General features: G+C 34.9%; 1 protein-coding gene across 4 annotated transcripts; it reads right to left on the reverse strand.

Moving 5' to 3' along the window:
• Nucleotides 1-258: 258 nt before the first annotated feature.
• Nucleotides 259-7356, reverse strand: LOC120073673 (anthranilate synthase alpha subunit 2, chloroplastic-like). 4 transcript variants are annotated; one of them, XM_090312295.1, is made up of 11 exons: nucleotides 6748-7356; nucleotides 6360-6544; nucleotides 6062-6251; nucleotides 5448-5599; nucleotides 4985-5100; nucleotides 4628-4874; nucleotides 4471-4527; nucleotides 1786-1938; nucleotides 1224-1304; nucleotides 924-1010; nucleotides 259-725 (listed from the first exon to the last, which is right to left on the reverse strand). In XM_090312295.1, exons 1-11 carry the CDS (start codon nucleotides 6914-6916, stop codon nucleotides 402-404), a joined length of 1761 nt encoding a protein of 586 aa, XP_090168421.1. In that variant the 5' UTR covers nucleotides 6917-7356; the 3' UTR covers nucleotides 259-401. The 4 variants fall into 4 exon arrangements, with proteins under 4 accessions (XP_090168421.1, XP_090168423.1, XP_090168424.1 ...); XM_090312297.1 differs by having other exon boundaries at nucleotides 6062-6277; nucleotides 6748-7329; XM_090312298.1 differs by lacking the exon at nucleotides 6748-7356 and having other exon boundaries at nucleotides 6062-6280; nucleotides 6360-6499.
• Between the last annotated feature and the right edge of the window lie 6009 nt (nucleotides 7357-13365).

The following is a 13365-nucleotide window of genomic DNA, read 5'->3' on the forward strand; positions in this document are numbered from 1 at the left end:
CTAAACTTCCAATTTTGTGTCTAATAAATCTTAACAAATTCAAATTTTAAAGTTGATATATAAAACTTGAATTTAATTTACCTAATCAAACTCTAAACTTTAAATTGTGACTAAAAGATATATGAATATTAAAAATTTTGAAAGTTGTAAAAAGTTGAATGATCATATGTAAACTTAAAAAATGTAGAGACTAACTTTATAATTGAACCAATATTATCAGTTCCAACTAATTAAAAACATTGAAGCTAAATACTCAAGTACTAAAAACTAGTATGAAACGCTTACATTTATAGTGAAAAATCACGTGTTCAGAAGAATTCTTTGAACCCAAAAATGGGAGGAACTTGAAACGACTGACGAATGGAAAACAAAAGTATTCTAAATAAACGAAGGTTTTGCCATTATTTTCCAATGAATGAGGACTCTGCAAGGTCAATTGCACGGGCAAGTGCGGCGGCTTTGTTCTCACATTCCCTTTGTTCATCTCCAGGATCACTGTCCGCCACAATGCCAGCGCCAGCTTGGAGGTGAGCTACCCATTCCAATCGGCGGTTCGCATCCTTATACGAGTAAATGGTGTCGTAACGGGTATTGGTGGGGAAGACAATGGTCCTTAGAGCAAGGGCTATATCCATGTCTCCTGAAAATGAAATTCCACCAAACCCACCGCTGTACGGTCCACGCCTGGTAACCTCCAGCTGATCAATCAACTCCATTGCTTTCACCTGTATTGCAATGAGGATGATCAAGAAAAGACCTCAAGATTATCACTGGTCACGAAATGAGCTCCATCGAACAAAAAACCCAAAACCACATCAAGAAATGAGTCACTTAAACAAAACTGAGCAATCTCCAGAGTTCAGAAACTGCAATCTTAAAACCTTGCCTACATTACAGCAGACGAGCAGAAGTAAAAACGTTACCTTTGGTGCTCCGCTAACTGTCCCCACTGGCAATGCAGCTCGCAAGACATCCCAACTGTTCAAATCATCAACTAACTCACCTGTTACCTGGGAAGAGAGACTTCATTATTAGCTAAATGATGTTTGACTTTGTTAAAAACCGGAGTCCAAAATGCTAGAACGAGTACAGAAATAAACCCAGGAGAGGAGGGGAGTTCATGTTATACACACAAGGCTATTTATTGACAGAAAAAAATCAACAACGTAATATTTATTCATGAACCTTTTGGTTGGAATAGACACGGAGAAAAGTATACTTACAGTTGAACTAATGTGCATGACATGGGAATACCTCTCAATATTCATTAGCTTTTCAACCTTAACTGAGCCAAATTTTGATACCTGCACAAGCCGTTCATGTGAGATTGACCATTGTATATCAGTTTAGAAAATGATGGTCTAAAATCTCATGAAACCGCAAAAGAACAGAGGGAAACAGAACACGCATGTAGAACTGATCTTATGATAGAATGCACCAGCATAGAGCAAGATTGTTCTTTTGATGATCAGAGAGTTTCTCCTCCATCCGCCTTTTAAAGAGATGTCGTTTTTAGTGGTTCGTGGAGGTGTGCACTTTGACGTGGAATCTTTGGGGAGAAGGGAACAATAAAGTGTTTAGAGGTGTGAATTTGACAGGAAGAAACACCTATGACAAAGGGACTTTGTTTTAATTATCTGGAAAGGCATTGGCCTAAGATAGAAGCTGACAATATATGTTTGGTATATATAGCATATGGCCACACCTGAATTTAAAAAGTAATAATAAAACAAATAAACAATCAACTAATATGACAAAATAAACCACGATGAAACAGAAATATACCTTCCCAACATCATTTCTTCCCAAGTCAACCAACATTATATGCTCGGCACACTGCTTTGCATCGTTCAAAAGATCCTTCTCCAACATTCGATCCTCCTTTTCTGTTTTCCCTCTTTTAATGGTTCCAGCCAGGGGCCGATTAGTAATCTTTCCCTGTCAATGTTAACGGAAACAGACACCCATAATAAAATACTCAGTCGCCTTCAAGAAAAGGGAGGTAGAAAATGAGGCATTCAAACTGTCAACACAAAATTTTGTTACATGTCCACAATGTTACGAGCGTCCACATAAGTAGACTAGGAACCAGTCAAACTAGAGATTAATTTGAGAATACTAGCAAGTGATACAATGGAAATATTAGTAATATATTAGTAGGGCTCAAGAGTAATTAGTCAACAGTGCCTTGGTCATAATTGAGGTTTGGGCACCTTAGGAGAAGATCATTTTGGTGAGGATTATCCATTATGGGACTTGGGAGAGAGATAGCCCTCTTGGAAGGTTGTGTATATTGTAACTTCTCACTCTTTTTTCTTTTCTTCTTTTTTTTGGGAATAAGAAACTTAACTGTCCTTATCGAGAGATAATAAAAAAAAGAGGGAGAGATGAGATATTCCCACGCCAACAAGAAGGCCAGTTCGTGTAAATATGGATTAAGCTATATATATATCCTTTTTTTTTTTTTTTTTTTTTTTGAAAAAGAGAACTTCTCATTGATGAAATAAAAAAGGATTTATGTTTAATAGCAACAAAGCTCCACAAGAGAGAGAAGTAAAGAAAACAAAAGACAAAATGTAATGAAAATAACAATAGAAGCCTGAACATGATAAGAAAAGACCCAATTAGGCTGGAAACACAAAGTGGGCCGGTTGAAATTTATATCCAAAAAAGAGTATCCATCAAATGATTTGAAGAGCGCCAAAGCCAAGCATTCAGTGAGACGAACTGATTCAAAGACGTCCACACTTGAACTATATTTTTTCTCAAATGTCCACATATTCCTTTCCATCCACAATCCCAAACATGAAGCTTTGACTGCATTAACCCAAAGTAGCTGAGGCTTCAACGGAAATGAAGGACACACTAATAAATAAAGAACAATTACTTTTTTGACACTTGAATAAAGAACGCACTGGAAACTGAATAGATTGAGAAGCTTAAATCAGTCATCTTGAGCAAACAGACGACTAAAAAATGTGACTCAAGTTTTCCCAGCCATATGACAAAGAAAGTGTTAAGAACTTAAGCACCTCGGAGAACCACACCCCAAAAGCTAGCTATTGGGTGGGAGAGTCAAGCAACTTAAATACCACATTGGTCATCCCATTCTAACCTATATGGGACAAAGGCATCCTATACTACCTTGATTCCTAACAATACCCCATCCTCGGAAAGCCGATGTCCCGATGGCTACTCCGGTGGCACTTCACTCAGCAACACCCGGTCGGTTCCATTCCGGAACGTCGACAACCGGCTCTAATACCATTATTAGGTACTTAAGCACCTTAGAGAACCACACCCCAAAAATTAGCTATTAGGATGGGAGAGCCAAGACACTTAAATACCACATTGGTCATCTCATTCTAACCAATGTGGGACAAACGCATCTCATACTACCTTGGTTCCTAATAGAAAGTAGATGGAAAGTTGTAAACATGAAGAAGCCAAATTTTTATTTTAAGAATATCCGCTATGTTGAGATTGCGGTTTAAAAATATCCAAAAAAATTGAAATTCTGAATGAATTAATGGATTTCCATAAAACCAATTAAATCTCCTTGGGTAGAGGAAATTAGGCATTTAAATAGTGAGAAAGGGATTTAACCGAGAAGGACCCAGAGGCATCCAATTCCCATTTCCCAGAAACATTACCATTACCAATGTTAACGGACAAAAGAACTTCAAGAACCTCAAAATCTGAAATTTCTGCAGTTGTTTCCCAAAAATCAGAAACAGCCCCATTTGGTAATGAAGGGATTCAAAAAGGCCTAGGAAACTTGTCCTTCAACATCGATGAACCCACCCAGCGGTGATGGCATAAAAGAATTCTTGAAAATTTCTCTAATAAAAAAGGAGCATGTAATTCCACCGACTTCCAAGTTCAAGAAATATTAATCCATGGGCTGCGGCGACTAAAGTGTTGCTTCCCAAAATGTATGGCAATCAAAAGCATCAGAACCATGTATACTAGAGACCACCATTTTCCATTGAGAAAGAGGCTCATTAAAGATTCAAGGAATTCAAGAATCCAGCCCTGATATAATTCTCGAATTTCTTTCAAACCATAGCCTCCAAAGTAGGCAAAGATGCGATTAGACCAAAGGATTTTCGCTTGAATATTAAACCAAGGGCTCTCAATAATACGACGAAAGCATCTGAGGCATTGTTGAACACCACCGCAAATTGAACAAACTGAACGACCACTCCCAAATCCAAGAATCTGCAGTAAAAGGGCAAAAAAAAAAAAAAAAAAAAAAAAAAGAAAGAAAGAAAGAAGAAGAAATGCATCAAGGTTTTGTAACTTCTTTTGATATAGCACTGTGTCACTGTCTTGTATTTCTTTGTGTTTTCTTTGAGTTTACTATGTTGGGATACCTAACAGTTAACTTACTGATAATCAAAATGACAGTAGCTAAAAGACAACTGGAAAATAATAAAATAACAGAATATAACGGCTCTAATAGATTACCTTCTTCACACGTGTAAGAATTTCTGGACTTGAAGCAACTAGGATGCAACCTCTAGCCTGATGACAAGATTTGTTTTTATGATCAATAAAAATAGCAAAGGATGAAACCATTTAGTGCTAAATTTAATGCACAACTACGACTGCCAAAGCACGCAACCTGCAAGTAAGTCATGTACGGGCTAGGATTCACAATGCGCAAAGCTCGGTAAACTTCAAATGGATCTGCAAATGTTCGGCGCTCAAAACGCTGACTTAATACAATTTGGAAGATATCCCCTGCCAGGATGTGCTCCTTAGCCTGCAAAACTGCCTTCTTGTATTCTAAACTTGTCATACTTGACATCTTCAGTTTTGGACCAAAAAGATGAGTTAATAATCTTATTGATCCTGCAGGAAGTTTTGGTCTGAAATTAACCATGTTAAACAATCTGAGGAAAACCTCAACATGCACGATTGGAGGGGTAGGGAGAAATCATATTTGAAACACCTACCCCTAAAGTAAAGGATCACTTACGGAACTATGTCATGTACTCTGGAGAGCAACTTCTCCAACCGAGCGGTTCCATCCTCGTATGCCTCTTGGACTGAAGAATATTGATCCAAATGAACCCAATGAATAACGTAAGCTTGCTGCAATAAAAATCAAGGATAGAAGTAAGCAGCGATATCTACAAAAGAAAATTTTGAACACATTCAAATCACTGTTGACCACAAAACTTGATTTCCAATGCAGACGTAGTCCAAAATGTTTAATCATAAAAAAGAAAATCTCAAAAGAGAAAAGGCAGAGCTAGATCTCAAGATCTACTTTTTAAAAAATCAAAAGGATCTCCCTCCCTCTTGCGCTACTCACTGACAGTTAATATCAACGCAGACTGAGTCATTATCTTCAAATTCAAATGATAGTTAAATAGATATACAAATAAGAAGATTGCAAGCCTGAGAACAACAACATACTTTACAATTGATGAATCTACCTTATTCACATGATCAAACACAATAACATCATCATAAAGTCCTAGATGAACATCAGGAAGGTTTCTGTCATCTGTTGGTGCACTAGAGAATGGCAATTTCTTCTTTTCTACATAGCGGACAGTATCATATGAAAAGTAACCAACCCATCCTCCTGACAAGACATCCATTTGGAAGAATTAGGGATTTGAAGGCATGCAGGAGGACCTAATGGATGATTTTCAGTCAATTAAGTAACAGTAAGCCATGAACTGAATCAAGTAACAAAAGATAAAATAAAATAAACTTGTAATGGGATCTGAAAAGGAAAAAATCATCATCTATATCCAATAATAAAATCAAATCATGTGATATCCAAATGGTAGTCTAATTGACATTTAAAACTTCATAGAATCCTTGCTGATGCATCATGCCACAAAATATATATCTACACCCACCTACCCACACACATATATTTGTTTGAATGAATTCTCAAAGGATCCTTTCTGCCGAACATGAAGTCATATTGATTGTTCTGTATATTATAAAAACAAAGATTTATGCTGGAAGAGATGTATCAAGTCAATGATTCAATATAGAGTAAATTATATGATCAACATAATAAGTCAATTAGTACCGCAAAAAGCATCAGGAAGTTCATCAATTAGTTGAGGTCTCCATTTCTCCATGATTCTTCGAGGCACTGTCATAGGATCCTCAACAATCTCCTCTGTTCTTTTCCCTTCTTCATGATTCAAAATTGTAACAACATTTTCTTTCGCCAAAATTTCAATTGAGGGTTGAGCACCAACCACACTATATCTCCCCTGACGTAATGGCATATCAGCAAAATCTACTATTCAGGCAATAAGCTACGATTGGCAGTTTATCTAAATGTGTTCTAGAAAAAGAAATGACAGTTTCTAAAAACTTACAACATTTGAAACCTGCAGGCCAGGTTCAACGGATTCGAATAGAAAACTTGGGGCTTCTCTATCATCTTCCTTGACCAAACAACGGTACGCAAGCACTGGCGAAAGGTGATCAGAGAATATGCATCGGTGAAGCGGAATCAAATTCCCCTTCTTTGAAGCTTCAATAAATGCTTCTGGACTGTCGACTGGAAACAGCAGTAGTACAACCGTTAAAATTATATACATCAAAATGTACTGCCATTTAGGGAAATAAAGTTTTCTTCGCTCCAATTTTCTAAAGCGGCCTACTGGGGTCGGAAAATAAACAATTCCATTTCGCTCCCCCATAAATGCCAATCGTAAACTAAATTTGTTATGTCAATCATTTTCTTTGAGATCAGAATTTTACCGAGTGATTCAGCAGAGCATTTGATTGCAAGCATTCTTGAGTTACCGCCGACGAGAGCTCGAGAAGTCGACCCCAATCTTGACAATTTAGAGTCAAAGTTGCGGGAGATTTTCGACGGTAGGCGGAGAGTTAGAGGCAACTGATTCGATGTAGCGGCTAGGATTTTCATTATTATTGAACAATTGGAATGCTAGAGATAGACAAATCAGGAACAGAATCTGACTGAGAAACGTTCTAATGGAACTGTTTATTATCGACCTTTCGATACAACCAATTAGTATCATAAAATTCTCTTGCACATCTTCACAATCTTCTAATAATCTTCAAATAGTTCCTCCAAAATTGATAGCTAAGGGTGTAGTTGGATCGAGTTAGGGGTACGAGTTTCGGTTGGGGGAGAATGTAACGAGAATGTTTGAAGGTATGGGTTGGGGGAAAACGAAACGAGAGAGACGGAAAGAGAGGAGCGTCGGCGAAGAGTGGGAAACGGTGGACGGCGAGCGGCGGTGAACACAGCGAGAGAGGAGAGATTAAACCAACGATAGAGACACGTGTGTGGCGGCTGAAAAAAATTTAGGAGAGAGTTAAAGAAAACCTAAAAAATAATATAAATATGTAAATACAATCACACATTAAAAACGTGTTTGGTTCGTCTTAGGTTTTAAACCGACCAAACCGAACCGGCAGTTTTTGAAATTTTCAAACCAACTTGTCAACTCTTACCATATTTGGACCCAAAGATTATGGAGATGATTTGAAATCACTTTCATTAATCATTTATAAAAAGAAAAATATTTAGTTGTGTGGCCATGCTAAAAATGGGTATCTAGAGCTAATAATGAAATTGTTTGATTGGTAATTCCGTGGAACTTAAACTTTGTATTTGTATTAATTTTGTGTAAATGAATACAATCTCTAATACATAGTATTGCTTTCAACATAAATTATAATCCTTAAGCTGGTTGATCTTATCGACCTTTGGGCTTGTTGATCTTCTTGGGTGATCGACCTTCGGGCTTGTTGACGATCGATCTTTGGGCTTATTGATCTTCTTGGGTGATCGACTTTTGGGCTTGTTGATCTTCTTGGAGGATTAGTGTTCACACGAGGCTTCTAGAAAAACTTGTTTTGTGGAGTTGAACTTAAGTTGGTGTTGATGTTAATTTGATGTGATCTGGTTCGATCTCTAGTGCTTGATCCTTTGATTCTCTCTCGGTTGGGTGGATGTGTTCGACTTCAGTCTTCAGAATGCTTGCATCTTTAAAAGACTTCAGTCTTCAGAATGCTTGTATCTTTGAAAGACTTCAGTCTTCAAACTTCAGTCTTCAGAATGCTTGTATCTTTGAGTCTTCAATCGTGGTTAGCTTCAGGAGTCAAGGAGTCTTAGAATTTCTCTAAGCTCTCTGGAGTATAGAATTGCTGACAATGAGGAGAACTTCTCTATTTATGGAAGCTTCCTGATGGGCTTCATGGGCTTAGGCCTAGACTTGATTGGCCAATGGGTTTGACCTTTGGTCCTAATTTAATTGAACTTGGGTCTGACCTTTGGGCCTAATTAATTGGACTTGAGCATGGTCTTTAGGCCCAATTAACTAGACTTAGGTCTATTTTGGTGTTTTAGGCCCACATTAAGCCATATTTAAGCGTAACTGGGTCAACGCCCAAATTATAACGTCACATTGGTCGAAATTAATTTTACTCAATCGACATTTGCGACGAAAACACCGAATTTGTCCTCAATTCCAATTTGAGACATATGTCAACTTTTAATTGATCACAAAATTGACGATTTCGGAATTCTGTCATTAATTTAATTTAGTGAATGATATGACAATTTGTGATTGGTCCAAAATTTCTCCTTCAATAATGTGTTCAACTGATAATTCCGAATTCTATTTCTAAAAACTGTTTTAAGATTCTATGATTTAAATAGTGCAAATTTTGAAAACAACACTTTTATGTTTTTATTGTATCAATGTTTTGAATTTTAAATTTTAAAGTGTATAATAATATATTTTTTTAATTTTAAATATTAAAGTGTAGAATAATATTTAATAAAGATAATAAAATTTAGAAATATAATATGTCATATTATAGATTGAATTAATTTATTTTTAAATTAAAATATGTATTATGTTAAGTATTATAAATTATATAATATTACAAAATAATAACTATACAAAATTTTTAACATAATACATATGCATAACTAAACCCCGTTTGATAACCATTTCACTTTTCGATTTTGATTTTTGAAAATTAAGTTTATTTTCTCTCTATTTCATATAATAATTTGCATACTTCTTAAGTAAAATTGTTGAATTCTTAATCAGATTCTAAAAACAAAAACAAGTGTTTAAAAGCTACATTTTTTAGTTTCCAAAATTTGGCTTGGTTTTTTAAACCATTAGTAAAAAGTAAATACAAATGAAGAAGTTTAGAGGTGAAAATAGTGTCTATAGGCTTAATTTTTAAAAACAAAAAACAAAAACCAAATGGTTACCAAACGGGACCTAAGTTTTTTGTTTTTGTTTTTTTAGATTTAAGTCCATCGACATTACTTCTACCTCCAGACATTACTTCTACCTCCAAATTTCTTCTCTTGGTATATATGTTTTCAGTTGTTTAAAAAATCGAGCCAAATTTTAAAAAATCGAAAAAAATAATTTTTAAAAACTTGTTTTTATTTTTAGAATTTGGCTAAGAATTTAACAATTATGCTTAAGAAAGATGAAAATCACTGTAATAAATGAGGAGAAAATAGATTTAATTTTCAAAACCCAAAAACTAAAAATGGGATGATTATTAAACGGGACTTAAATTTATAACAGTTTATTGTTAACTAATATTTAATGAGTAATTACAATTAGTTTTATGTTTTAAAAATTCTTATCAAATACATTTTAAACAATTCTTTGAATTAGATACCAGATTTTGAATTGGATACCAAACAAATATCTAAAAACATGAAATACAACTTTGTTTTCATTGAAACCATTGTCTTCAAATTCCTTATCGAACAAACTCTAAATGTCTAGTAACATTTTCAAATAATTATAAATATAGTAAAATCTATACTTTATCGCAAACAGACTCTATCGCCAACATGCTCCTATTCTATTAGTGATATAGTCTATCATTTATAGACTCCGAGAGATGGATCGAAAATTTGTTATATCTGCAATTTTTTTACATTGGGTTATATCCACTAATACTTTGGGGTTGGTTGTTATATTTGCAACTATCTCTAAAAAATCATGTTCACTTAAAAGTCTTGTTTTTTGTGAAAAAAATTACATTCTAAATTGGTCAAATTTGAAAGGATTTCAAACTTAAAAACATATGTTTGTGATTTTACCCTTTCTAAAACTTACTCATTTTCATGAATATGCAAATGTTTCCCTATGCTACATTAGAGTTTCTTTGGACTTTTTTGGTAGAGAATCTGAAAACAGAAATTTGAAAACAAGGGTGTAACAACCCAACTTTCTATTATGCTTCTAGGATGTTATTATATGCATGCATATGTTTGACAATAAATTTCTCAAAGAAAAAAAATTAAATAAAAGAAATAAAACTTTTATTTCACTAAATAAAGCTCAAATAATAAAATCCTAAAAACTCCGTTTGGGGTACCCCTAACTCCAATTTAAAACAAATTGAGAAAATAAATAAATTAACAAATAAATAAAATAACCAAGAGTTTTAAATACTAGACTTCTAAACCAAAACATATAATAAATAAAAACATCAGTGCGGAAGCAACATCATGTCCCAATGGTCAGATCACAGATCCCTCCTATCAATTGTTAGTGTATCTTTACCTTTACCTGAAAAATATGGAGAGAAAATTATGATTATATAAATATACCTAATAAGCGATACACTACTGGGCCCACTAGATGGCCTCTATATCGAGACTCAAGTGCACGAAACGCATCGTAGGTTTAGGTATAGACATAGGCTTAAGCACAAGGGACGAATCCGAAGACACGCTTTCATAGGTAGTGACCCTGGAGGGGCACGGTCATAAACATAAGTGGTGATCCCAAAGGAGTACCGTGCATAGACATAAGATGTGAAACCGAAGGGTTACAACATGTGATGTGCATAGCTCGATAGAAGTGCTAACAATCACTATCAATTTCACATAGGCATAAGCATAAAATCAAAGTCTTAAATCATGTTTCGGTTTCAGAACACTCTCACAATTCAGCCATCAATCAAATACTGCAACAATACATAGTATCAAAATTCCATGGCATAAACATAATGTTGAAGGATCTCATATTGAAGGGTCCTTGAACGGAAGTGGGAACGTCCAAAATCTCATTTTTACAGAGAAGAAATTTTACAAAATAAACAAATAGATTAGGCAATTATAAAATTAACTACAACATGCTCAACAACGAAAAGTTTAAGGGTTCATGAAACTTTACCTTTGAAGACATTCTTTAGGAAATTCAAGAAATCTCTCGATCTACAAATCATGAACAAAGCCAAAATGGCCAATTGGGATACCACTAATTGGAGACCTTGGTATTCTTAGTTAGAGAACCCAAGAGTGGTGGGCTCTTACTAATTTGGATTGAAGGAAGGGAGTAGAATGAGCATTTTAGATGAAGAGATGAGAGGAGTTCAGAGAACCTTTCTCTATTAAAAAAAAAACGTTCTACCTCGATCTCTTTTCTCTCACACGTAAAGATAATAAAAAAAAAAAAAAAAACCCACTTATGTGGGTGAAGAGAAAAGAGGGGGAGGGAGTTGTATCTCCCTTCCTCATTTAATTTAAATTAATTTTAAAATACAAAATAATAAAATTTATTTATTTAAATTAACATTTATTATATATACATATATATATGTATATATGTATATATAATATATATATTAAACTCTATGTTATATCAAATATAACATATAACCTATAGTTTTAATATTGTATCATATACAATATAACTTATACCTTTTTTTCTCTCACATATGACATTTAATATAAATCACATTATATTAAACTTCACAATAATGAATGAAATTCATATAATCAACATTAGAATCATATTCAAATATTTGTTTCCTCTCATAAATAATATAATGTATCAAATACATTATAATAATTATATCACATATAATTAAAATAACTTAATTATATCATATATAATCAATTCTCTCTATTAATTTGAACAATTCAAATTAATTCAAATACTGATTCTCATTTAGTTCTATTGAGCTACCAAGGGGACCTCATAGACCTATGGCTTGAAGTTCTAACGCTATGTGTATACTTAATTAAACTCTTTAGTAAAATTATTCACCATCCGTTAATTGTCATGCACTCTACTAAAGATCAATAGCTACACTCTTCGTACTACAAATATATTTCTGTGTCTATTGGACATAACCAATCAACAGTACGATGACCCTTAACAAATTGCTCATAAGTACAACTAGGCCAAAATTACCGTTTTATCCCTGTAGTTACATGTAACTCCTTAAGTACCACTGATCCCTCTAATTAATGAATAATAAATCATAGTCCAACTATGATCGAACCCCTCTCGAGCCAGAAAAGGGTGTGGCACCACATTATTCAAGCCCCAGAATCAGTTCTTAAGGGAGCAATTTATCTACTTACCTCGACCTCAGGGAAGGGGTGAATTCCTTCTTGTATAGCTGTGTTCCCAGCTCCCTAATCAGACGAATCCCCAAAATGGTAGGCTTGTTGAGTCAGTAATCTGGCCACTCTCACCCATACAAATCAAAGATCTGCCTTCATAGGCAGGAATTCACAACTCACTCAGGATTAGGTCATGTTACCTATGGTCATCCTCGTGAAATGTAAGTCTCTATTATGAACAATGTTATATAATGAGACTAAACATTTCATGGTCCGATCTGATACAAACTCCTTTGTATAGAATATCTCTGCTCACAAGTCTCTATTGAAGGAACTTTTAACGAAGAGCATCCATGAGCGCGTTCGGATCTTTCCGATTTCATTGTAACCAAAATACAACACATACATTCTAATAGATAGTTATGCAAAGAACACTAATTAAGGACATGCTTTGATAAATAAAACACAAGGGAATGAGATCTCATACCAGTTGAAGACTCTCTTAAAAAACAAACTCAATGCAGAGGAAGAACCTCTACACGAACTCTATCGTCCAGTAAAACAGTTGGCTACGGCATCACGATCGTCTACACAAATGACAGCAACATGAACACGCACGAACAAGTAAGCAATGGGGACGACACCACCAGTTGGAGCCCTTGGTATTCTCAGAGTAAATCCAAAGTGTGGTCTTTGGTGAATTTGGTAGAGGTAAGAGGAAAAGCTGATCGTGTAGATGATAAGCAAGTGGGAGAGAAAGCTATCGTATAGGGGAATGCTTATCGTTTAGACAAAGCTACACGATCGTGTAGGTTTTACTAAGCGATCATCAAGTAAAAAGTATACAATCGTGCGGCACGCTAGGCGAACGTTTAGGGAAAGCTAAGCGATCGTTTAGGGAAAGGTGTGCGATCGTTTAGACGTAGGTGTGCGATCATTTAGATGAAGAGACATTATCGTATAGGCTCTCGGGTAAGCGACCGATACTTTTTCACATGATT

Source organism: Benincasa hispida, chromosome 3 (assembly GCF_027475165.1).
Source record: "Benincasa hispida cultivar pf3 chromosome 3, pf3_genome.v1.1, whole genome shotgun sequence".
Classification (NCBI taxonomy): domain Eukaryota; kingdom Viridiplantae; phylum Streptophyta; class Magnoliopsida; order Cucurbitales; family Cucurbitaceae; genus Benincasa; species Benincasa hispida.